Genomic DNA, 26,958 nt, shown 5'->3' with positions numbered 1-26,958 from the left:
ATAAGGCCAAGAGGAGGACTGCAGCTATCCAAGCTCAGCTTAACGGAGCTAGACAAAGCTGTGTACGAAGCAGCCGAGATCCCTTATGAAGAAAGAGAGACGGACACAATTTGTCCGAATAATTTTCAGAACATCTTGGTCTTCAGCACCCCAAACCAAGACCATGCAGACAAATACCAAGGTATCAAGCACATCAAAGCCAACAACAAGTTGTATGAGGTGGGAGCATACGAGACGGCCCCGGAACTCACTGCCAAAGGTGTAATCAAAGGAGTTCCCTTGAACGAAACCCCACGGGACATCACCGTAGCAATTATAACTGCCCAAAATCCTACGGCGATCGCAGCCAAACGTCTTGGCAACACCATGACAGTGATAGTCCTTTTTGACGGCAGCAGAGTCCCAACGCACGTCATGTACAGAGGAGTGCTCACACGCTGTTCACTATACAGAAAACAAGTTGACTTTTTCACACAGTGCAACAGACTTGGGCACAGGAGCGACGTGTGTTGGAGGACAAACGACAAGCTATGTGCGGGTTCTAGAACGCCTGATCCGAGCGAGAACCACCACTGTCAGTCACGATGTCAGCTGTGCGGCAAGGATCATCCCACGGCCGACAAACTCTGCAGGGCCAAGTTCAAGACACCCTACATTGTAAAACAACGCCAGTGGTTCCGACAACTTCGAGACGCACGAGGAGAACTACCCCCCTACCTCCAAGCCAACCGAACGCGGCAGGTCCAAATTCCAAACGAGGGCAACGTCTGAGTCCAAATCAAGATCCTGGTCCTGCACAATGCCACGGGGCCACACCTCCCAGTCTCCGGGACCGAGAAGGCGCTCTCCGTCCCGTTCCAGATTCCGGTCTAAGCCAAGGGGTGGCAATGGCCATCAAGGGAACCCGGCTTTCACGGTGAGCTGGTCAGACGTGGCTAAAGGGATGCGCCTTGAGCCTTCGCGGGAGACTGCGCATAATGTCAGTGATATAGCCGAGCTGAAAAAAGAAAACGCTGAGCTTAGAGAATTGATATCACAGCGTACTCGGGAAATTCAAAGTCTTAAAGAGAGCACAGATAGAACTTCAAGTCAAATGCATTCCGCGGCCCAAGAGCGCCTCGAAGAAATGCCAGATAACCGAATGGACGAGGACAGTACCCCGCCACCTCTCAAATGAAAATCTCAGGTGTCTAATGATAAAATTACGGCACCAACCTCGAACATTAATCAAACATTGTCTGAAATACAGAAAGCAGTTAAGGAACAGGCAGAGGCAACCAACAATCTCTTGCTTGCAATATCTATGATCATGAATAGACTAGATGCTCGAAGCTAACGTTGCCAATCTCAACCCTAGGACACCTCCGGTACTTCCAGCTGCCAACCTTCCAATAAGCACTGAAAGCAATTCACACTTATCTAAGGGCACCACATCAGCGGCTATATCAACCAATTTCATGAGGCCTGCCTCCTTTCATCCTCCTCCCTCTTCGATAGCCAACTCAAAATAGGGAAGCCCAGAAAAAGAGACTTAATTATTTGGCAGTGTAATTGCAGGAGCTATGAGGGGAAGAGAGCAGTCCTGCAACGACACCTTAGGGACAGAACCAAACCGGATGTTCTAATCTTGCAGGAAACCCATGATTTAGCTAAGCTACCGGGATATCAAGCAATCCGCCCCACAACAGGGGATATTAGAACACTAACCCCTCTTGTAAGGAAGGGACTCGTAGCAATCTGCCACGACACCCCCATCACAGAAATTGAGCATATACTCGTACAGCTTGCCCCTACAAGAAAAAAAATCTCCGAGCATATTTATTCTGAATTTGTACAGCAATCCCACGCGCATACGACGCTTCCTTCTTCTCTTTAAGAAGGCCGTAGAAATAGCGGGACCCAATCCACTCATCATAGGTGGAGACTTTAACGCTCCACACAGTGCTTGGGGATACGGATACACAAGAGCCAAAGGAAAAAACGTGGCAGGATATTCAAGAAACAGGCTTCACTCTCATCACCGACTCCGACTCCCCTACGTGTATGGGAATTGGGCTTGCGAGAAACACCACTCCAGACTTAACGTTCCTTCGTAACGTGGGGACCGCTAAATGGAAAAACACATTCAATGATCTAGGGAGTGATCATTGAATATTAGAAATCATGATATTCTGGCTGCCGCAGAAATTCAGAGACAGATTAGATGGACCAACTGGAATAAGTTTCGGAAAGCTAGAAATGCGAAAAAACAAGACCCTATTAGCGATATTGAAGATTGGATCAAAGATGTCAATAACGACATCAGCGAGGCAACGCGAACTATCACTTCAAGGGCACCCTTAGAGCAGATTGATAGCCGTCTCGCACACATATGGGAGGCCAAGCAATCACTTCAGAATAGATGGCGGGGACAGAGGCACAACAGGCCCTTGCGCAAGCGCATAGCCAAGCTGAACAAACAGATCGAAGAACAATGTAAACAGCTAAGCAAAGAGCAATTGGACCAATTTTGTAATAGTCTTGACGGCCAAATGAATGCTAGCCAGACATGACGCATGCTCAAACACCTGCTCGACCCAGATAACACCAAATCAGCACACTAGAAAACCTTGCGTAAACTGGTACACCGGTATAACGGCAGTGAGTAGGACTTTATCGCTGAGGCTAGCAACACGTACATTCCCGCCATGCCCGTCATAGAGCACGGACCATATATCGGAGGTGCGAACGGGCTCTTAGATGAGGAGTTTACCGTGGCTGAAATCAGGGCTGCGCTATAGAAGCTAAACACCAAATCTGCACCGGGACCAGACGGGATCACCAACAGAACACTACGGAACCGTGACGACCAAGCCATAGAAAACATCACGCGATATATTAAAGAGTGCTGGACCGAGGGCACTATTCCGAAACAGTGGAAAAAAAGCTAAAGTAATCCTCATCCCCAAGCCCGGGAAACCCCCCGATCTATCGAATTTACGCCCCATATCACTAACGTCCTGTGCTGGAAAGCTGATGGAACACGCTTTTCTGGACAGAGTCAACACCTATCTTGAGGAAAACGAAACATACCCAGATTCCATGTTAGGGTTCCACACACGGCTCTGCATACAAGACACCATGCTGTAAATTAAGCAGCAGATTCTAGACAGCGAAACAAAAGCTACCCGAGCGACTTTAGGATTAGACCTTACAATAGCCTTGGACAAATCATCGCGTATGGCAATATTACATCAGATCTGCCAATTAAGCTTAGGACCGACAGCGTATAACTATGTCAAGGACTTCCTAACAGACAGAATGGCATCCATCGTAATGGGAGAACTGAGATCTGAGGAAAGGCTTACGGGCGGTGCTGGTACCCTGCAAGGTTCGGTTATATCGCCAATGCTGTTTAATCTCATAATGATAGGACTCCCGGCGCGGCTTAACTGAATATACGGAATACATCATTCAATATATGCAGATGATATCACCATCTGGGCGTGTGAAGGTAGTGACAGAGAGATAGAGCACAGGCTACAGGAGGCCGTCACCACTATTGAGGAGTATCTTGAAGGTACTGGCCTCGAGTGCTCGCCAGATAAATTCGAACTCCTCCTGTATCGCCCCACGCTTAAAGGCAGACCACCCAAGGGATACAACCGAGACCGTGCTTGCGAAGAGATCCAAATTCACACCAAAAACGGCAGGACTATTCCTATAGTGCAACAAATCAGAGTCCTTGGACTCATCATCGAGTCTAAGGGTACAAACGGCGAAACCGTGAAGAGGTTAGTAACCAAAGTCACCAACTCAATATGGCTAATCAAGAGAGTCACAAATAAACCCCAGGGCATGAAAGAGGCTAACATCATCAGGCTTATTTATTCATTCGTCATAAGTCATATTATATACGTAGCGGCATATCTAAACTGGTATACAGCCGAAAAACTTAAGATTAACGCACTCATACGAAAGGCGTACAAACAAGCTTGAGGCCTTCCAGATAGCACCAGCACCGAGAAACTATTTCAACTGGGCTTACATAACACTTTAGAGGAGCTGATAGAAGTGCAACAGATTGCCCAGTTGGAGAGACTAGCCAGCACGCGCACAGGACGGAGTATCCTTGACAAGTTGGGGATAAATTACCATAGCCAACAAGGAAGTAAAATGTCGGTTCTAAAGGTGATCAGGGAAAAGATCCAGGTCCCCAACCTACCCAAAAACATGCACTCCGAACTTAATCAGGGCAGAAGAGAAAGCCGCACTAGAACTCTACTTAAGGCCTACGGCAGAGAAAAGGAGGCGTTGTTCGTAGACGCAGTGGAGTACCCTAGTCACAAATCCTACGTTGCGGCAGTAATAAACACAGACAGCAAATGCGTAAGCGCGTGCTCCATACGCTCTGATAATTCAGAAATCGCGGAAGAGGTGGCTATAGCACAGGCCACAATTTTCCCAAAGTGTAGGTATGTCACAGCGACTCGCAGTCGGCAATCCGTAGCTATGCACGAGGAAGAATATCTCCCGAGGCAACTAACATACTCCTCTGCAAGGCAAATCTCATATCATCCGAGGAGTTAGAAGAAAGGTATATTATATGGTTCCCAGCCCACACCCCGTGTGCGTCCCCCATTCCAAACCGCAACGGGGAGGCTCACCGCGTAGCGCGAGGTCTCACTGACCGCAGTCACGATGGAGCTTCACATGAGGTACCGGCAGGAGAGGAGTGGTGGGAGAGGGACAGAATGTTTAGGTTCTGCGATATTATCCAATTCTACCAAAAGTCGAGGTGCAGATTTCCACCACCTAGCTCCACGTTAAACAGATCTTAGGAGGTTGACTGGAGGCGACTTTAAACTAGAACATTTTCCATCCCGAAGCACCTAAATCGCATCGACCCCGAAATATACCCAGATGACTCGTGTAAGCTATGTAGCATGAGACGCGCCGCCCTAGAGCATCTATTATGGGAATGCACACAGATACAGGAGGCCAATGCAGTCTCCCCAGAACAGCTTGGGGCGCGATGGAGAGCCACGCTGATCAGCTCAGATCGGGCAGATCAAATATGGGCCATACAGCGAGCACGGGAGGCGGCTGAGAGACAGGGTCTCTCCACCGCCCCTGGCACAGCTTAGGGCCCACGCCTCAATCCGCTGGTTAAATAAAGTTTGCTCACTCACTAATTTTTCTTGTTAGATGATTATGAGAGCTATTAAATATGTGAGAGATTGATACAGACACAGAGGGTCTATTCGAACCTCATCGTCTTTTCTCTACGAGCTCTCATTCTTTATTAAACCACTTACTTTTTTACATTCTGCTGACCCGCCAGAACTGATGGCATCTCTAGTGGGTACAGTTTTGGACAGGCTTGGTAACCTTCCCGCATTGAGTCTGAACTCGACATGCCAGTCCGTCGCGCCCAGGATATAGGTCCATTATTCTTCCAAATAGCCAAACACGTCATGAGGGGCATTCCTTGACAACCACTATGTCGTCCACTTTTAAGTCTTTATTTGTGCTGTTGATAGTGATGAAGCGAGCGAAGTTCATACAGACATTCCTTCCTCGAACGAAGCCACCAGTGCTTGAGCAGCCTCTTCCAGTGCCGTAGTTTTTCAGTGAAGTCTTCCTGGCTTGTCTGCAAAAATCGAGCTCTGGTATTTCTTGCCACTGTCTGTGGTTCAGCCAATGGCGGTATTTTGGCTGGACAGATTGGAGCAGGTTTTCTTGCCTCTGTGTTCGTAGAAGTAAGTGGCCTCGAATTAAAGATATGAATCTAAAGGTCATTGTTCTCCGGCATTTTGGCACCAAAATAATATTAAATACGTGAGAGACTGAAGCAGATGCAGAAGGCCCATTTTAACATCATTGTCTTTTACTCTGTACGAGCCCCCATCCTTTCTTAAAATTCTTTTTTTTTACAAGAACTAACAGATAATCAAGTGCGATTGTGTGTTAGGGCTCAATAATTTTGCACCAAACACGACACTTTATATTAAAATGCAGTTATAGAAAGAGAATAAGCAAATCATTACCAATGACTGCTTACTGATACACCCAGGAGCTTTCAGCAGACGGCGAGCTTCATCTGCATGTGTTACAATGTGCTGCATGTTGATGTGAGCTGCACGACCAGTGTTGCTCAGGAGGTTTTTTCTATCCAACACCATGACTTATAAAGTAAGGTTCGGGGAGAACGCTTTATGAGTCATGTGAGACGCTGCTTAGGGCCGCAAGGAAGAAGACGTAACTGGCACAGCACACAAACATATTTCAACACAAAAAGGCACAAATAACACAAATACAAAGCACAGCTAGCAAAATAATATACAAAATATCTTTACATGTCGGTTCAAATATACGCCACACTCACGCTATAAACCTTGGCTTGGCTGCGTTGCGTGTTCTGGACGAAAAGAGCCAGGCGGGTTATCGGAGATTCTGTGTCCAGTCGGTGCCGGAGGGGAAGATGTGTCGTTTTTGAAGTCTTTCGGGCTTGACGCCCAAGGAGGTACCATCCAACAATGTTGACCTCCCGAATGTTGACGTCTAGCCAGGCCAACACGTCTTTTTCGCTCCAACTTTTTGCTTCATCTGAAAGGACAACCTGGCTTATTGTTTTTTACTTGTGTGTACGATACGTGGGCACGTGCAGAGAGGCAACGCACATGGTGGTGCTCCTGTTATTTCCTTCAGGTGCTCTCGTGCTTTGACACTGCTTCGTTGTCATCTCTGCAATGTCAGGGCCCAGGGGTGCACTTTAACATGAAGGTTCACACTGTCTCAACAGCGCACTGTGGCACGCATAAATGATATTATCCTGGTTCTGTCTGACAGACTGATGCATGCGAGTGAGCATAGACTGATATGCAGATGAACACCGGTCAATCTTGTATCACAAACTGTTTGCACAAAATTTTCAATGGCAATACAAAAAAGGTTGGTGGTCAATGCAGCATTCTGCATGAAAATTGTAGCTGTCATCATAATTGGCTTCAATGTACCTCACAAAGGAATGTAAGCGTTGCAGTGCATTTGTCTTTAACCAAACAATTTCGGTGATGCGCAGGTCAGAACAACAAGGATATGTCACTTTCTTTAATACATTTAATACAATTTATAGTCTGCCACAAAATGAATTCACTTTTGTTATATCTCACAAACCTTTTGCGAGCATTATCACGCCATTTGGTACGACCCTGAAACGCCAGGCTGTTTGAGTAGCATCCACGATCAGGACTTCCTCGGCCGCTTTGGCGGCCATCTGCATTCCAATCACCTAGAGACAAGCATGTTTCCTTTTGGGGTTCCCCCTTTGTAAATCTGTTCCTTTGTTTCATTTATCTTTTTATTGTCATGCTGTCGTGATAGTTTTTTGAAAGAACATGATTTCCTTTTCACGACAAGCTAACTTCACGATTGTTTGCCTGGCTTAGATTGATTTCCAAGGGGGTTGACTTACAGCTGCATTTCCGTGCGTTCTCTGTTTGTTTACCCCCTATCGGAGACGTAGGGTCGCATTGTTTCCTTCCAGTATTCAGAAGTTCCCGCACTGGCTTTGTTAGCTATCCTGGTGTTTGCAAGACTATTCTTATGGCCTTGCTTCCGCTCTGTAGATAAAAGTGACCGACACTAGAGTACTAGTGCAAGAGCTATTCTCGGAGGAATAAATTGTTGTGCATGCCATTCAAAAGACAGCTAACATTTGTGCACATAGTTCCTACTATTTCTTCATGATGCCACTCTCTGTTACTAAGTGGAACAATCTTGCTTACTCGGCTTGCAGCAAAGTGTGTCTCTTTCGAAAGTGCATGCTTATCTGAACTTGTATCCAAGTTTTTCGGCAGCTCCTTAACTACCCCAGTGTCATGCTGACTCCTAAATCATTGTCGTTCGAGACCATTCTTTGGCATAGGGACATCGTTTAGTGCATTATGGAAACTACTAGTTTGTGTGTTTCTTCCAGTTTTATACTGGGCCCAACTGCTGATAGGAAATGTTTTGTTCTGAGCACCTACATAGTGTATGTAGCTTACACTGGGTACACAGTGTAAGCTATACAGATGGGATATACTTTCTGCATGTATTTCAGCTCAATTGCATTCTTTGTTCTAGATATACTGCCAGAAGACTGATCATGCTCGGTGATGAGCTCCTCAGGACGCATGAGGTCCTGGCGTGTACTAATGGAGCTTTTTTCACATGATCCTTACAGGCACATTACGTCCTAATACCCAACATCCACCTTCAGCCACAGAACTCTTCTCTAGCTTACGTATTTCTGCGGAACAAGCCTCGTTTTCTAGCTCGAGCCTCCATATATCAGTTTGAACTTCTTTGCCCTGAGCAATTAGTGACTTGCATTGAAATTTGTGTGCTTGGGCGGTCTTTGCATGTGTTCTTTCTGCTTATGTTTCTACCCATGTCTTACATGGCAGGTTGTCGCATGTTCTGCATTTGTTGGGTGCTGAGACAGATGACGTGTCGTTTCCTAAGTTTTTCGGGCGTTGACATCTGACCCGGTCAATGGGTCTTCTTCGAAGACATTGAAGTACTATGTTGAGCAAGTCCTTTTTCTTCATTACAATTAGAGCCCTGAATCGGTTACCAGCAAATATTGTTATCGTAAGTCCAAATGCATAACTTGTACACGTGCTACGTTATGTTATTATATAGGCATAACCATCTTGGGATGTACAATTATAGTTATGATCATGTTTTCGTGTTTTCTCCATGTAACCACTGCTTTTTATTGTGTACTTTATGTATTCCCTCCACTGTATTGCCTATGCAGGTGCTGTGGGTATTTGATAAATAAATAAATAAATTATAAATACATTTCAAAGTATTTTGTACTCTGCATTTCAAATGCTGGGAAAGAAAACCCAGTCCTTCGGTAAGAGAACATTGAACCAACGTGTCTGGATGTGTCATTGATTGATATGTGGGGTTTAACGTCGCAAAACCACCATATGATTATAAGAGACGCTGTAGTGGAGGGCTCGGAAAATTTCGGCCACCTGGGGCTTTTTAACGTGCACCCATATCTGAACACACGGGCCTACAACATTTCCGCCTCCATCGGAAATGCAGCCGCCGCAGCCGGGATTCAATCCCGCGACCTGCGGGTCAGCAGCTGAGTACCTTAGCCACTAGACCACCGCGGCGGGGCGTCTGTACGCGTCAGACAGGCCTCATACATTTCTCCGCCAGATGCAGGCTATTAACGTTCAACCTTTCCCAAACATAAAAAATAAATAAATAAATAAATAAAATTTCCACACAAGCCCTTGACAAGGCTGGCTTATGTCCTTCACAAATCCCCGTGTGGGCCAATAAGGCTAAACCATTTTGTTGTGCTTTTTGTTATTTTCACAAGAAAATGTTTTTTTGTGAGTATTTTTCACAAGTGTGATTTACGCTCTGCAGGCAGGAGTCACTACAGATGAACTTGACAGGTATGCTCACAAGCTCTGCATCGAGAACAATGCCTATCCATCGCCCCTCAACTACCGCTGGTTCCCAAAATCTGTGTGCACATCGGTGAACAACGTAGCCTGCCACGGAATACCCGATGACAGACCGCTGCGCGATGGAGATATCATCAGTATTGACGTCAGTGTAAGTGCACACACAATCTTGCTTCATTTACTAAGTCTGCAGTGTTTCGTCTTGCTTTTCCAGTTTGTTGCCATTTTGCATTGCAATTTACTGTTTGTTACACCTGCAAACACCTTTTTCCTGTGCCTTACTGACTAAACATTATGTGTGCATGCTTCTGTTTGATTTAGACACCTAAGAGCTCTAATATTGTCTTTTAAGTAAACAACACTTCTTTGATTATGATGTAAACATAAAATTATCTGGCCACTTCATGTAATGGACAACTTCGATTGAGCAAGCTGGCAAGGGACAGCCCTAGAATACCAGATATGATAAAATATTTGTTGGAAGTTTTATTAGGCATTCTCCTTGCTTTGTGAACTTATGCGTCAAGTAGTAAGGGCTATTTAACCTATAATTTTCATTATGACAATGTGAAATGTTTGGTTTGCATAAGAAAGAGCCTCATTCAACTACATTTAGTTTAATTTATTATTTACTTTCATATATCATTTTATTTTTCTTGATGTTTACAGAACCTGACTTTTTTTTTTAATGTAGCTTCATGGTTGTTGATGAATGCACTCAAATTCAGGCTGATCTCGGCATTCATGGTAACTATGCACCTGTTTGCAGAGTGTAAAATATGATAGACTTCATGAAGAATTTTTTCATGCATAGAGATGCTAGCACATTGGTGCCTATATTTAACCATATTAAAAGGTCAGAGGTAGGCATAGAGACAGAAATGGTAGGCGTGTGAGAACATTCCTTTTTTTTGTTCACAGGAAAGTTGGAGAAAATGGTAATCAGTATTGAATAATTGCAAAGTGAATTCCCATAGCTGCTGGAGTTTAATACTGGCAAGGTGCATATTTTAGGCTATAAAATACATTAATGTTTTAAAGTTGGCCAAACTGAGCTCATATAATCCCATATAAGATGCCTCTGAACTTAAAAATTTGTCAGGTTGCAAGCTATGTAGAAAAGATAGTAAGTTCCCAAGAAGGTTAGTAACAGCTCTTGTTACTAACTCTATGCTTGTGGTTCCAAGCTTTATGCTAATTTTTTTTTTAGAGTGCACCCTTGAAGTACAGTAACTCAGCCGTGGACAGACATGGATTTGTTCGAAGGCAGTTCAAGTTTAACAAGCACCCCAAAATGCAAGAGTGCGGGCCGCATCAGTCAACCTACGTTGCGGTTGAATTAAACGGCAGCTCGAATTTTACGCAACGAGCTGCATGAACACCTTGACATAAATTCAAGCTTGTGAGCGTTATGTAAGCCAAATTAACATGCTGCAGCATGCAACAACTCGAGTATAAGTAACTTTTTGCCATGCACCTGTTTAACGAGGCGGTATTGCGCTAAGCAGGCATAATATATCCTTCGTATTATTATTTGATTAAATTTTCTACTCTACATTTCCTCCAGCACCTAATATAATTGTATACTGTGTAAACCAACTGGCAAGTTTAAAATACTTAGTCTAAAGCATTAGTGCCCATCAACACCAGTTGCGTTCCTCAAACGTTGGACAATACCTAGAAGCACTTACGAGCTGAACGTGTCGCATGGACTTATCGTTGTGTATGAGTGTGGTGCTGAGAGTCCTTGGGGTTTAGCAATTCAAGCTGACGCTTTGTGGTGAGTAATTCAGACACGTCATTACTTCTGTACGAATTTTCTCGCCTTTCGCTGCTTTCTAGAACTAGAAATAATGTGCTCCTTACCTTTTCATCAAACGTTATTAGGCTAACTGTGGATGTAACGGGCCTTTTCTTAGTCCGAACAGCACCCCAAGTGGAGATGGCCGAAATCAAAACTGGTGGCTCTTAGACTGCGAAATGGTCCACCTCATAGTGGTAGGTAATCTCGGAGGCCTACGTTCACAGCTCTCTTTTTCAGCAAACATTTGCATGTCTGTGGCACCAGATGTCGCTTGATTTGCACGAGTCGTCACGTTTTGGCCACCAAAAATCATAACGCGTGCCTCCTCGAGGGCGGCGTGCATGCGCAAACTACCTAACCGGAAAAGGCCCGTTACTAGAATGTATATCCGACTCCCAACTGAGGGCCACTGTCTACTTCTATATCTATTTACCAGAGTTTTAATTACTACTTCAAAACTTCAACAAAATAGGATACAGCCTTAAAGGCAGCGCCTGTCTATTCTTTAGCACTTAAAAATTTTTTGTCTTTAATTTTTATACACTCCAACCACCCGCGATGTATAGGCTCAACGTAACAATCATATAGAAGTAGCCGATTAGGTCGCAAAACAGGTGCGCACAACTCGTCAGTTGACGGGAAATGTCAAAGTAGAAGTGCAGTAAGTAGACATTAGCTGTAGACATTAGCAGTAATGCAGGCACTACAGAATCAGGGCATCGAAGAACCCTACATAAACATACTGGAAGAAATCTACGGAGGATCCGCAGCCACCATAGTTCTCCATAAAGAAAGCGAAAGAATCCCAATAAAGAAGGGTGTAAGGCGGGGAGACACGATCTCTCCACTGTGCGTTTGCAGGAGATTTTCAGGACCCTAGAATTGGAAGAGTTAGGAATAAAAGTTAATAAAGAGTATCTTAGTAACCTGAAATTTGCTGATGACATTGCCTTGATGTGTAACTCAGGGGACGAATTACAGCTCATGATTACTGAACTGGACATGGAAAGCACAAAAGTAGGTCTAAAAAAACTAATATGCACAAAACTAACAAAATGTGCAACGGTCTCGGCAGAAAACAGCACTTTGGGATAGGTGGAGAGATGCTGGAAATTGTAAAGGAATATGTCTACTTAGGATAGGTAATAATCACGGAGCCAAACCACGGAGCCGAATCACGAGAGTGAAATAACTAGAAGAATAAGATCAAATCATTAATGGTAATCTGCCACTAATACTAAGAGAAAAACATCACAGCATATTTACGGAGTGAATGATGATTGGGATGAAGCGTCTATCAGCCTGTCCACGTTTATATCCGTTCGTTTGTTTTTCCTTCAGTCCGTCCGCGCGATCATCCGTGCGTCTATCCACGTGTCCGTCTGTGTGTCCGTCTGTCCGTATGTCTGCTTGTCTGTCCATCTGTGCGTCTGTCTTCTAGTCTGTCTGTCTCTCCGTACATGCGTCCATTTAGTGAACACTCCAAATACCGCCATCTCGCATCCCCTGTGGCACGTACCCGCTCGGTGCGTCCGTCCGTCCGTCCGTCCATGCGTTTGTCCATGCATCCATCTAGTGAACATTCCAAGTACCGCCATTTCCCATTTCGCATCCCGGTGGCTACGTACGACAACGACAGAGAATGGACAGACCCATGCCTTAAGCAGCTTTGCCCCTAAAAGAATTTCTCAAGCGCCCAGATAACCTCGCTCCCATAAGGTGGCACTGCTGGCACTAACATGCTAGCCATTGGACACTGCACAAGCACAGCAGTGCCTCTCAATTGGCTGCTAACTATGGCTAATCAGTTAAATGTAGATTGATGAGGCAAAAATTATTTTACAGGCGGTCATAGCACTACAACAACATTGAGAACTGACAAGCTTCATTTATTGTCTCAAGATAAACAAACTATAAGTTGATTGAGAACTCTTAGTGAAGAGATCAAATATGTTGTAACTTAAGTCACTACTAAAGCTGATTTGACTCCCATAAAAAAGAAATGAATCATCACACTGTTTTGTTCTGCACACTGACTTTATTTACAGCACTTTGGACAGTAAAATTCTAAAGTGTAGTTTGATTGCAACATGAGATACTACTATTCTTGTATACAGTGCTTGTCTTAAAAATGAGGTATGCTAACATGTTCATTTTATTTAGACTTAGATTCAACTTGTTATATCTATAATGAGCCTGGATATATTGTACCTAGTTCTATTAAATTGTTCTCTATATCAAACACTTCTATGACCCTCTTGATGAACTTTTGGAGAAGTATTTCATTGTACTACACTTTTATTGAACTGTCACTGAGCACCACATTCGATAAATACCTAGAATGACCCTGCAAATCGTCCGCTTGCTGGCTGCAAGTAGGTTACGTCATTGGAAATATTCACGATAGTTAAGTGGCACGATTGAACAGTTATTGGAATATTTATATTGCAGTCCTCAAAGAGCGTGATTTGTCTTTGACCGTATTGTACTATGGGCATCCTTTCCTGGTAGGTATTTTACAATGGCTATCATGGAGACTGTGCTGAGACCTTGATAGTCGGCCACTCTGTGGATGAGAAAGGCAAGGCACTGGTGCAGACCGCTCGTGAATGCCTGGACAGGGCGGTCAGCATCTGCGGTCCGGGACAGAAGCTTAGCGAAATTGGCCGAGTCATCAGGTATGACTTTGTAGGCCGATTGTGTACTTGCCCTGACTTGAATGAATTAGTGGCATCTATTTTGTGTTTCCTCGGTTTGTACATGCATAATATGTACCACTTTTTTTATTTGTGGTGTCTGCATGCACATTTTCTATGTTTGTTATCATTATTATGAGTTCCATACAGCTGTTCACTTGTCTTCATTTATCTTGACTGTACTGCGCCAAGGGCCAATCACAGCATGTTGTACCATGACGCAATGGGGAACATCCAATGAAAATCCAAAATTTCGTGGCTCTGAGAAATGCGTACTAGTTTCGCTTAAGATCTTATATTTTGTATTAAGCCGCATGACTCAACATTGATTGAAGTAATAAAAAATGCTTAGATTGAACACATTTGAGAATAAACTATAAAACTACACACATGGCAGCTAGCTCAGTTTTACAACTAAATAGTGACAGTTACAGCAAAGAATTCATATCAGTAGCATAATGAGAAAGAATGAGGAATTTTGTATTTTAATGAATAATAATTCGGCTTCTACTCCACATATTTAAGCAGACATGCATTAAGTTTATTAGAAACAATCACAAAGACTGAGCAGTGTCAAATCTCGAAGAGGACATATATTTGGCCCTACGGAATAGCAGAATGTTTGCGTGCGCCTGAGCAATAAACAGTGCATAGTGCCAACTTTTAAAGTACAAAAGCAGCTGAGGTATTTCACTCTTTTGAATGGAACCAAACTGAAATATGATAACCAGCCCAACAAGAAAATTTTAGAAGGGATGTAGCACCAAAGCTAACACTGAAGCATGTACAATCGGCGTCAAATGAAACCCGAACAGCAGAGTGCGTGTTTCAAGCATTAGAAACAGTATAGTGTTGGCCGTCCTGTCATCACCATTGACAGGCCTGCACATCTGGTTTGGCAGCACTGCGTGATCCCCCTATAGTGCGTTATACTCGGCGACAACTTTCTGTGGCAGCACAGCCAAAGCTACGCGGGCAGAGCTTACGCCAAGTAGTCCGTTTTCATGAAATTTTGGTTTTGCAGGCATATCCAACATTTAATTTTTTGCACGACCACCATGCAATAATTCTTACATTTATTTGCGAGGAAAAAAATAAAATGTTCATCTTTTAGGAGAAAGAACACGAAGCTTATTTGAAGCGTTGAGATTCATTTCTGAAAAAAAAAAGGTACGGTCGAGCAGGTACTGGGCAATTGAAACAACGCAATGCAAAAAAAACATTTTCTCAATTTCAGAGCATACTTGGTCGGCATCATTGTTTTCCTTCTTTTAGAGACGCAAGAACCTTCCGGCGAAGCTCACATTATTTTTAAGGGACGCGAAGGCAACGATGGGAAGCAGGAATCTTGGCACCGACCGGTCACGAGCGGGCGCTTGATGTTTGTAAATTCAAGTGGATGAAGCGCGATCTTTACTTGGCCAAGAACTTTGTTTTTGCCATGTAAACAGCGTAATATACATAAACGTGTCTGTCGCCTAGGCAAAGAGCAAGGAACGACTTCCTCCGAAAACGTCGACGGGAGTGTATCAACAATATTGGGCAGCTGAAACACTGACCACGTATGCAACGCAATTTAGGAAAAGGGTCATTGGTTTTACGTACAGTTTCCAATCGCACTTTTTCTTCCAAGCAGCACTGGTGTTGCTGAAGACTGGCAGGTCGCCGTTATAGCTTTCAAGGCGGATATAGCGATTAGAGTCCCATCTTCGCTAATGATATCATTCGCACACTCAGTGACTGCATGTGTGAGAAACAAAATATTTCACGATGCACCACTGTCTTCTTTTCTTCCTGCTTGATGTATACAGATCACCTAACGACCGCGCACTCATGCTCGTTCACAAGCTTGGATGTAAACTTGCTCCAACCGAACGATGCCATCGTTGTTTGCCGGGGCAGGGAAAAGGTGAAATGACACCAGAAAACTGGAAACAGCAAGGAACAAAAACCTGCATGGGTGATGCTTCCTAATAATAATGCGAACAACCTTGAACGTCTTTTGTTTTATATTTTTTATTATGGTATGCAGTATACAAAAGTTATGGGCTATATGCAAAAGCGTAGTAAAAAAGGGTGTGCTTGGGCTTCATAGCTGTGCTGCCACAGAAAGTTGTCGCGGAGTGTAGTTTTCGTATGGTGATAATGGTGGCCATCATGGGCATGCAATGAGCTTTCGATTGTATCACTTGCGATTCCTTGCTTTCACTTCAGCGTCGCAGTGCAGTGTCGGGGCACAATAAAAAAATATACATATAATCGATTTACTGTTGATTTTCAAACGATCGTTGTATCTCGTTCACCAGCGCTGCTTCACCTGCACCCTTCTTTCAGAAACCTATCCGAAAGGCTTCACATTAACTGGGAATGCCAAGCGTCTTTTTGGAAGAAAAAGTGCAAATTGTTTCACTTTACCTGTACCAAGTGAAACAGCATGAAATTGCCAGCATTATGAACTGACCTTTGTCTAATATAAATAGAATTTGCCAGGCATTCCTTGATGACGGACGCCTCTGGAACCTTCCACATACACAGGCAGTGGGCGATGGACAGTGCGAAGGACCTACTTGTTGTACAAGCTGCAAACAAGGCTTCGTTCATCACAGCTCGACAGATCAAAGACAGATTGAACTTCTCGGCCAGCAGGTCAACCGTCAGACATCGACTGCATAAGAAAGGCCTGCGGAGCCATGTGCCACCCCGAAAGCTTGCACTTTCTGAGGCCAATAAGCTTGCGAGACTTGCGTATGCTCAAGAACACGCAACCTGGACTGTGGGAGACTGGTGGTGTGTGATATTCATCGACGAGCCAACATTCTCCACTCACTAGGACCAGCGATAGAGAATTTGGAAAATTGACAACGCCAGGTCGGATATTCACTCAATTTAGTATGTCGGCTGTCTCGTTTTTTAAATGATTGCTATAATTAAATACATATAATTTGCTGTTATCGTGACTTCAAAACGAGCCCGCACTTGAGTAAAATTATTATTATTTGGTATATTTTACAGGGCACTGTTATTAAGCCAGCTATTTTCGCAATATTTGATGATGACAAGAGTGGCAAAAAGGCATTTAACGGTTTACATTTCTTCTGCAAATTTTACCTCCAAAACCTACAGCGCATAGCAAGCAGTGGCCACTGCTCTATCAGCGTGTGGGGCGCATTGTCCAAAGAGGGCCTTAGACCACTGGTTCGCATAGAGGACAGGTTCAACGCTGCGGCATACTGCGATTTGATAGAAAGAGTCATGGTGCCCTATGCTCTGGACGGACCATTCTCTGATGGGTTGTACTTCTTCCAACAGGACTGCAGACCCATTCACACGGCCATATCAACAACACTTTTGCTGGAACAGCTGGGAGTGATGCTGTTGGAGTGGCCTCCACAAGGCGCCGACATTAACATATGTGAGAATGTGTGGGGTGCAATGAAGAAGGCACTCTCGCAGCAGCCAATTCAGCGCAGCTCTTAAGATGCACTGTGAGCTGCCATACAAGGGGAGTGGGAGCGCTTATATGCAAGTGATCTTGTCACATGGCTTTTCGACCATCTTCCTTGAAGAATGGGCGTCGTTGTGGCAGCTGGAGGCGAACTCACAAAGTATTAAACTTAAGGAGCAAATACTTTTTCTCGCGGAAACGTCTGCACCTTCCAAGTCTCGCTGAGGAGCATTCTTGAACACGATGCTTAATTTTTGTACATTTCTGCTATTATCTGCAAAAAAAGAATTTTGCAAGTTAACCAGTTCTTTTTGTTTGATTTTTTATTGTAATATGTGTTTCAGCTTAGCTGCACCTTCATTTCCAAGTGTAATTAAAATTACACGGCTTCGCTATCGCGACTTAAGGCATCAGTTAATTTTAATGGTCATGATGATGGCTAGTCAGATTCATCCTTTCTTGTATCATTCCCAGACACCGAAAGCACTGCAGGGTGCAGTAAAGACAGAGCGCCGCTATTTAAATGACCTGAAGCACTCGGCATACGCATGCCGGCGACTGCCCGCAATGTAAGTTTGTCGATCGAAAGTGTGATTGCGGTGCGAGAGCGGGAAACTGCATGAGTGCATCTTTCTCTAATCATTTGGTTACAAACAGCTCTATGCGTGCCACTATTCGTGTTTCGTTTGACGTTGATAGCACTGTTACTTTTGAGGAACCAAGCTACAATACGTACTCGCCTTCGGCCGCAGTAGCCCTCCCTTCTTTTTCCTTTTAAATACCATACCTTAAACACAAGTAGAAATATTGCACTATAGGGGATCGCGCAGTGCTGCCACACCAGATGTGCGAGCCTGTCTGGTGGGCGGCGCGCACTATTCCATTCATAAGGCTTGTGCCATGTGCTCTATGTTCGCGTTTTATTTGATGTCGATGGTACATTACTGTATTTGCAACCAGTGAAACCAACAGACAGTTAAGTCAAGGTAAGCTCATAGTTTTTGTCTTTTTGTTTTGTGTTTTTACATCTAGTGTATTGACCTATATTGAAATTAATTAAAGTGAAATCCCTCTTCCAGTTGGTGAAATCTGGGCCTACATCTTTTGAATCTGATGCTCTATCCCTTGAGATACAACAGAAGTCAGCTCTTTTTCGACATTGTTTGGTGTTTCTGTGCTGTTTAATAATGAAAGCGTTAGCCAGTGCCGCTCGTGGCCAAGGCAGCAATTCTGGAACACCTTGTGACAAAAGGTGTCACATAGCACATTAGATGAGGTGGCAGCTGGCCAATAAACCTACGCAAGCCAGTTAAGGTGTGCCAGGACAAAGCCCTTGCTAGGAAAGCGTGAAAGAAGGGGAATCATTCAAGGGGTTCACGTTTTGTGAGGCTCAACCAATGAAACCAGCAGCTCAATCAGTTAATTGATGAGTGGGCATTGGGTGGGTGAGTGAGTAGGCAAGGCAGGACAAGGCAAATAGTCCAAGTAATCTTGGTTGGCAAATAAATGTTTTGCGTTTAAGATAAAATGCTTTAAGGGGCCCTGCAACACTTTTTCAGCATGTACACATGTTGCCGATTGGTAGCCGAGGCTCCTGAAATCACATGAGCAAAACATTATAGCACAGCACGTGGCCTGGAATTTACTCATAATTCTCAAAGTCAGCTGAAAATCGTTTCCTCTTCTTTCTACAAATGATGTTATATACTCAAATGTACCTAAGTTCATGACATTGGCTACATTGTGGGTTGCATAGTTACTGCACACAATATAGTGAACTTTGGTTTGTTACTGCGTCAACACACGATGACCACCGCTGTAGCTCAGTTGGCACAGCATCAGATGCGTCATTCGAAAGTCACAGATTTAATTCTTGCCAACGACGAGTCATCTTTCTGTCCACCTTACTTTCTTCACATATACATCATAATCACTACAGATAACATCTCCCATACTTTCCTTGGCTTTCTTGTCTGTTCTAATTATTGCCGTGTCTAACAAAGTAAAGGGATATTTTCCTTTTTTGGCTTCAGTCAAAGAAGTAAAAGTAGCTTTAGTCAAAGTACCTGCTTCAGTGCATAGAACTCTCACTTCAACAAACTTTTCTTGTGGTCCCTTGAGGTTTGTTCAGTTGAAGTTTGACCGACACCTGCATATAACACACAACCCTTGCTACTATGCTCTGAAGAACACAAAATTTTCTTCTGTTGCCATAAGGCCACCTTGCTCACTGGAATTCCGCACGATGACTCTAAAATTTCTTTATCTTGTGCGTTCATTAAGAGAAAATGCCTGAGGAAAGATGTGTGTGATTGCCTTCTCTTGGATGCAGCATTGTGGCAGCCCAGGCAGGCTTCACTGTTGTGCCCGCATTCTGTGGCCACGGCATCGGCACTTATTTTCATGGACCGCCCGATATCTACCACTTTGGTATGAGCAAGCTTTCGGCAGCATCATCTTTATTGTAGTGAATTCTTTGTCGATACAGTGTTAACATTTCTTGCATGTTTTCTCAGATTACATGTTTTCTGAGCAGAAGGTGCCCTGTGGCACCACCTACAGGAACTACGCTAGCAATATAAATGGAGACACAGCGGTGGCCTAGTGGTTAAGATGTTCGGCTACTAACCACAATTCACAGGTTTAATCCTAACTGTGGTTTTGCATTCCAATCTGGGCATAATGCTAGAGGCCCATATTCTGGGCAATATCTGTTAAGCTCACCAATTTGTGCAGATTTTCGCGGCTATCACACTTTACGAATATCGTAGTGCTGCATGTTGTGTGGATGCCCGATTTCAAACAACCAATGCCAGTGCCCATCTCCCGCGCCCGAACAAATTTTTTCACCTTTGCAGTGTCATAATTTTGCCCATGAGCAACCGACTTCTTAGAATGGTTCCTTTCGCTGCAGAACAGTGCTTGGTCCTGTGGTAACAAGGTTTTGGCCATGCAGTCCGCATTCCCATTTTTCTGTGCTGTCATTTGTTTAAGCCAAAGAGAACTCGGCAAAATGAATCAGACTATCTTTGTTGCGTGGATGAACTGCGCTCATCTTTGGTAGGGAAACGATTGAAGAGCTCCAGGTGGTTGACATTACCCGGAGCTTTCCACCGCAGTGTACGGCGTAATCGGGCAAGGGGTGCTATTCTCAGGCAGACAGAAGGAAGCATTCGCATCGGTGCTTCCAAACACGTGTGTCTACTCTGCTATTAGCAAGTTATGTGCCAAAAGAGTTTTGGTTAGTTATCAAAGAATTGCTGCACTAGCCAAAATGCCCTGTTTTAGGATAACTGCAATAGCTAATATAGGCAAAACAGCTTCCCATTTTTCTTCCTTCCTGTCCTACATTGTGTAGTGATGATAGAGGAGACCAGCACTGGTTAGGTGGCGCGCCGAAAAACAGCACCTGGCGAAGAGTCGCGACACCACTCAGCCACTCGCCTACGGACGACCGGCTGCAGTGTACCGTAGGGAGAGCACGTGCGTTCATGCCAGTGCAGCACTTCACTTAGGAACAGAGAGCTCAAAAGGCACTTGCACCTGTAATATTGCATTGTGGTTCAGAAAAAAACAAAGCAAACTTTTTCCAAAGGCTACTCTCACATAAAGAGCACTTAAAAACGAAATGAAGCTCTCCAGAGCAGATTGCGTCTGTGCATGTAGCATCGAGGGGACAGTGCTGTGCAGTGATGGTGACACTCTCGTTATCATTTTCTGGTTGCGTGCTGAATTTTGTGCTAAGTTAGTGCCGGCTGATATGCCTGGATTGATAAGCCTGTGCGGCAATGATGCTACACTGCCCACTTCTGTACTTAAAAAAGAAAAATAACAGCAATTGGTACCTGCAGCATCAATTTTCCCTTTTCTGGCGGCATATGTATGCCCTGTTCGCGGTATGCATGCACGTGGACGCCGATCAAGCAAACTGCCATGACAGGATATCAAGGGTGGTGTTGCATTCCTATGCTTGGTGGCACGGGATGGATTTCCGACAACGGCGCCCGAACTTTGATGGGAATGAAAAACAAGGAACACCTGTGAACCACGATATATGAGCACATTGATGAACGCCATGTGGTCACAAACACAGTAGACACTCGGTAAAAAGAACCTGAATGGACCAAGAAAATGTGTTCTATTTAACAGGAGTTCTATTTACTGATACATGAACATGGGCGCATAATACAAGCACCAAACGAAGCATTGCAGAGGTGATAGTTCCGTTTAACAGATTTCAGTTTACTGAGAGTCTACTGTAGTGCTGATAACCATGCTACAGCGTGCCTGAAAATCATTTGTTGTTTGGCACATAAAAACCTAGCAATTTTTTCCGACGAGTAAAAATCGGATTAACTATCGCACTTTCCTAGCAAAGCATAAATTTTGATGTTACTTAGCCATGGCAGCCAGTGAAAAACAAGCTTACCGCATCAGTTGACTCCAGAAAGCTAAGCGCTGATTAGTCCGCTGCTCTATTCGTTACAGTACTCTGTCTTTAGCTCAAATTAAGATAAACAGAGGCATCTCAGTATCGAGTATTAATCACGAGCCTATCTTTTATAACAGTTCAGCGGCTTGAGCAAACGTACTTCGCATAAACCTTGTGGACAAAGCAGCTTTCCTTCTGTTACTGTTCGCAAATGATGTAGACTACGTACTGTTATGATTGGCCCCCCTGGCTTGACTTCGCTTGGATGCGTAAGACATTGGGCTGAGCCTACTTTAATTTCTTCCGGGTCAGCGCTCCCTGAGATGAGCCAAGAGCGACAACACGAAAGCCGTTCTTTGAATAGTCCAGGACCGTCAGTGTCCCTCGTAAAATCTTTTGGACACACCTGACTGACCGGCGGATTAGGAAGAGCTGTAGGTCGTCAAGGCGGTTCGCTTTGTACCTCAAGGTGCCCTGGACAATGAGCCAAGTGCCTGAGATTCGTGTTCCTGTGCATTTTCAACGTTCTCCGGGGTGCATTCATGCCGCCGTTACCGCAAAGCGGGATCTGTCTGGCCCCACATACTCATTACTTCAACGGACTACAGAGTTGATTTGCACGTAGGACTACACGTCTGCGTGCTGAACTGTGCTGTGCGCGTTGTGCAGTGTTTTCTCCCCCGCCAGGCGACAAAATGGGCGTGCCTCTTCCCTCTTTCTTGATTTGGGAAGCAAGCGATGTTTCACCTTCCCCTTTTGAGGGCGGAGGTGAAGATGTCAATTTTCATTGGACTGTCCTGGCTTCCATTCTGGGTAGACCAGGGCATAAAATGCGAGTGCCAAGACGCTCGCATGAAGCTTCCGTGATGTTATTGTAATTAAAAGTTTGCAGTTAACAGCTGTGGAAATAAAACTAGCATAATATGCAGCATGAAGATAAGCTACCAACAAGCCCGCATCACATCTCTTCAACTTCTCCCCGGGACTTTGGCTGGCTCCGATCTTAAGAGCAGACCCCCCGACTACATCAGTATACTTGTATCATCCACTTCACGGGGGGACATCAGATGGAATTCGGTGGTGGTGGTCAGATAAAAAATGTTTTACACATGTCATATGCTGCATATTCTGCTTGTTTTATTCGCGGCAAAACACCGTATAAATTAGACTGTTTCATTCTGTTTCCGCTGGTGGCCGTCTTCATTATCGAATAAATCTGGCAGACAGGCACAATTCGGTTTATAAACCAGCCCAACATCACTAGTCAAGAGAGCGAGAGCAAAACAAACTTTGCTCTTCTGACCACTAGGATGCAATGCCGCCTCATTTCTTACTGATATGAAAGAAAAACATGCAGGTATACGCGTCCTCCCTCATTTCTAACTATTGTCTCAGTGAATATACCACCAGCGCCCTTTGGTCTTGTTTCGGTGCTGTGCACTCGCATTGCCTTTACCAGCCGCCACTGTCGCCTACGGGAGCAACTGAGAGCTGTGCGCTTTGACTGCCAGCGCAGAAACTCCAGCACTGGTTCCCTACAAAAGTAAACAAAGCTGTTCCAAAGTAAGTTTCCCTGTAGTGCATGTTAAAAACGGGAAGTAATGAAGGGGCACATATATACAGACAGAACGCTAACTTCCATGTTGGAATTTAGCACTCTGTCTGTCTATACGTGCCTTCATTTCCTCCTGTTTTTTACGTGCGCTACAAGAAAGCTTACTGAAGATGAGTTACCAACAAGCCCGCATCGCATCTCTCATGAACTGTCCCAAAGGTTCCTGAGATAAAGAAAAGACAACAACATCGCCTGCAGTTAAAGAACACTCTTTTTTCAAGTAGAATCTCTCTAACATGACTGCAGTATATACTTTATTAAAGGGACATCAAAGGCAAATATCAAGTTGACGTCGATTACTGAAATAGCAGTCCGAAAACTTTGTAGTGCCACTTTGGTCCCAAGAAAATGCTTATTTTAAAATAACATCACGTTTCAGTGGTCCACATGGCGTTAGCGTACTTAGATCATCCGCCTGAAAACGGACCTCCTGATGTAGCAGTTGCATTGCCCAATGTTGGCCGTTTTTATACTGCGTGGCTGCCGGCACTAGCTGGAGCAGAGTGAAAGTAGTGAGAGCCATGGCAGTTCCGATGGTCATTGAACAATTTTCTGCTTGCTTGTTTAAACCGAGTCCTGCTAAATGGCACAACTTATGCAGCTGAACCAGCAGAAAATAGAACTTCTGAATCCATCGCTTTATTCTTCGTAGTAACGTAAACCAGTTCTGTTTCTTTTTTTTTTAATTTACTAAATGTCCCATTCATAGCGCATGTGTTGCCATACATTTACCTTAACTTCTCAATTATTAGAGTACTGCTGTTGATGATACTGTCATTTTAGACATACCCAAACATTGATCTTTGACTCTGATGCAAAATTTGCCTTTAGTATCCCTTTAATTCGATATTCATTGTGTATGCAAAATAGCTCAAATGCTTAATGAAACATGTCGGTTGCTGTTACACACATTTGTGAACTGTTCTCTCTCTCTCTCGCTTCACATACGATATTTTGAATAACAAATTGCGGTGTCAACAATGCTTTGCCTGATTTACTTTATCAGGCATCATTTCATTGCATGTTACCTAAAATTGGTGTAATTTGTTAGTGTGTATGATTTCTGTGCCTTCTCTTTCAGACAATGATGAAAAGGGAGAGATGCTCGAAGGGCTGGTGTTCACGATAGGTGAGTGCCCCTCTTTGTGTTCTAGATACATTAGGGAACTCACCTCAGCTATCAGGCCGCAGTCAGTCTGCAAAACGACAGGGACAGAGCTTGAACAATATGTCTTGTAGAGTTCACATTTTGAAACCTCTCCTATATCACATCTACGTATCACCTCTAAAGGAGATTTTATGCCAGGTTTTGAAAAACTTATCAATAACGATTTCCAGAATGAGCCAAATCTAGACGCCAATTCGGAAATGTGGAATTAGCGTTTCATGGAATGCTTTTTCATTTCATTTCATTTCATTTATTTACTCTCAATGCCGTAAGGCGTTACAGAGAGGAGGGGTACAATATTGAACAATCAAGAGAAAAGACAAAAGCGGGGTGGTTACAAAAAGTGATTGCTGACAGTGGACCTGAAGTGCGCAGCGTCGCTGATGGAGACGATGGAGGCTGGAAGGTGATTCCACTGTACACAGGTCGTTGGGACAAACGAGTTCAGGTAGAGGTTTGTTCGGGAGTTTGGCACACCAACTTTTAACGGATGATCAATGCGGGATGACACGTATGATGGAACTGAAAAAAGGGATTGTTTTAAGGTCTGATTGGTGTAAAATACTTTATGGAAAACACATAGGCGGGATATCATACGACGGGTTGCAAGATCAGGTAGTTGTACTACTTGTTTCATGTTAGTGACACTAGATGATCGGGAATAATCAGAGAGAATGAAACAAGCGGCTCAATTTAGGTAGCTTCAAGTGTGGAGACAAGATTGGCAGAATGTGGATCCCATACAGAAGAGGCATATTCAATCTTCGGCCGTACAAGGGTTTTGTAAAGCTGCAGTTTTAATGAAGTGGGAGCTCGAGAGAAATTTCGTCGAAGGAAGCCGAGCATGCGGTTCGCATTCGAAGTGCGAGGGCCACGAAAGGTTATCTGAAATCTGAATGCCCAGGTATTTGTAGGTGGTAACTGATAATAGAGGGGAGCCATTCAGGAAATATGTGTTTACAGGGGTGTGCTTGATTGTTCGAGTTAACCTCATATATTTGCACTTGTCGATGTTTAGTTTCATTAGCCAGGTGTTGCACCAGGCTGAAATTGTGTTAAGGTCGGTTTGAAGTTGTGAGGGATCAGAAGGTTCACATATATTTCTATATATAACACAATCGTCAGCGAAAAGACGTATTGATGAGGTTATGGTATCAGGAAGATCATTAATATAAATTAGGAAGAGAAGGGGTCCCAATACTGATCCCTGAGGGACAGACACCAGATGTAACAGGACAGTGAGGAGATTCGTTATCATTAACGGCTACATATTGAAAGCGATTCTGCAGAAAACATACAATCCACCTTAAAATGTTAGGGTCAATGCTCAGTTTGCTAAGTTTATAAAGTAGTAGTGGGTGGGAGACGCAGTCAAATGCCTTTGCGAAATCAATGAAAATGCAATCGACTACTGACGCACGATCCAACAAAGAACAGAGATCATTAGTAAAGGTGATTAATTGAGCTTCACAGGAATGATTTTTGCGAAAACCGTGTTGGTAGACTGTAAAAAATGAATTAGATTCTAGAAAGCTCATCAAGTTAGTGTAAATGATGTGTTCGAGTAGTTTGCATGGGATTGATGTAAGAGAGATGGGTCGATAGTTAAAAGGGGAGAAAACTTCACCAGACTTGTACACTTGAATCACCTTTCCACCCTTCCAGTCGTCGGGCAGTAAGGAACACTGTAAAGACTGTGAAAAAATATAGGAAAGGATCAATGAGGAGTTCACATTGGCACTTTTCAGAAACTTATAGTTAATTCCATCCATTCCAGAAGATGAAGAAATTTTAGCCCCCTGTATCAGCTTGAAAATTCCAGCACAGTCAATAAAAATGGGTTCCATTGGTTCAAGATGTAGGCTTTCTTTAACAGGAAAAGAAGTAGGAATTGTTTTAGTAAAAGATAAAGAAAACGTATTGTTGAGCAACACGCAGCACTGCTCTCGTGGAACAAGTGTTCCATCCGGTGTTTTCAATTTTACATCTTTAGATCTGCTCAAATTAACAGCGCTCCAGAACTTGCGGGGATCAGTCGATAAGAGGGATGGGAGCGTTCACTGATAAAACTCGGTTTTTGCACAAGAAAGGGCTTTTTTATATTCTGATGCGACGCGCGCACAAGCCGCCCATCTTTCAGCAGAACTTGATAGTCTACAGCGGCGAAAAATGCGCTTTTTTTTATTAAGCAGTCGTTTTAGTGAGACGTTGTACCACGGTTGGCGTTTAGGACAGGGTATTCGTCTGAGCGGTATGTACTTATCAGTCAGCCATTGAACCTTGTTTCGAAATAAAGCCCAATTAACATTGAGCGGACGCTCCCAAAATTCAGGA

General features: G+C 43.9%; 1 protein-coding gene across 1 annotated transcript in view; it reads left to right on the top strand.

Annotated features, from left to right (window-relative positions):
- Positions 1-26,958, top strand: part of LOC119172520 (methionine aminopeptidase 1D, mitochondrial) — a 73,015-nt gene that overhangs the window by 27,791 nt on the left and 18,266 nt on the right. Inside the window, exons 2-5 of the mRNA XM_037423661.2 lie at positions 9,424-9,615; positions 13,780-13,946; positions 19,742-19,839; positions 24,538-24,585. Coding sequence (XP_037279558.2) covers positions 9,424-9,615; positions 13,780-13,946; positions 19,742-19,839; positions 24,538-24,585 — 505 coding nt within the window. The remainder of the gene's footprint in view (positions 1-9,423; positions 9,616-13,779; positions 13,947-19,741; positions 19,840-24,537; positions 24,586-26,958) is intronic.

Source organism: Rhipicephalus microplus, chromosome 4 (genome assembly GCF_043290135.1).
Source record: "Rhipicephalus microplus isolate Deutch F79 chromosome 4, USDA_Rmic, whole genome shotgun sequence".
NCBI classification, from domain to species: domain Eukaryota; kingdom Metazoa; phylum Arthropoda; class Arachnida; order Ixodida; family Ixodidae; genus Rhipicephalus; species Rhipicephalus microplus.
The sequence above is the reverse complement of the archived record's forward strand: the minus strand, read 5'-3'. Positions and strand labels throughout refer to the sequence as shown.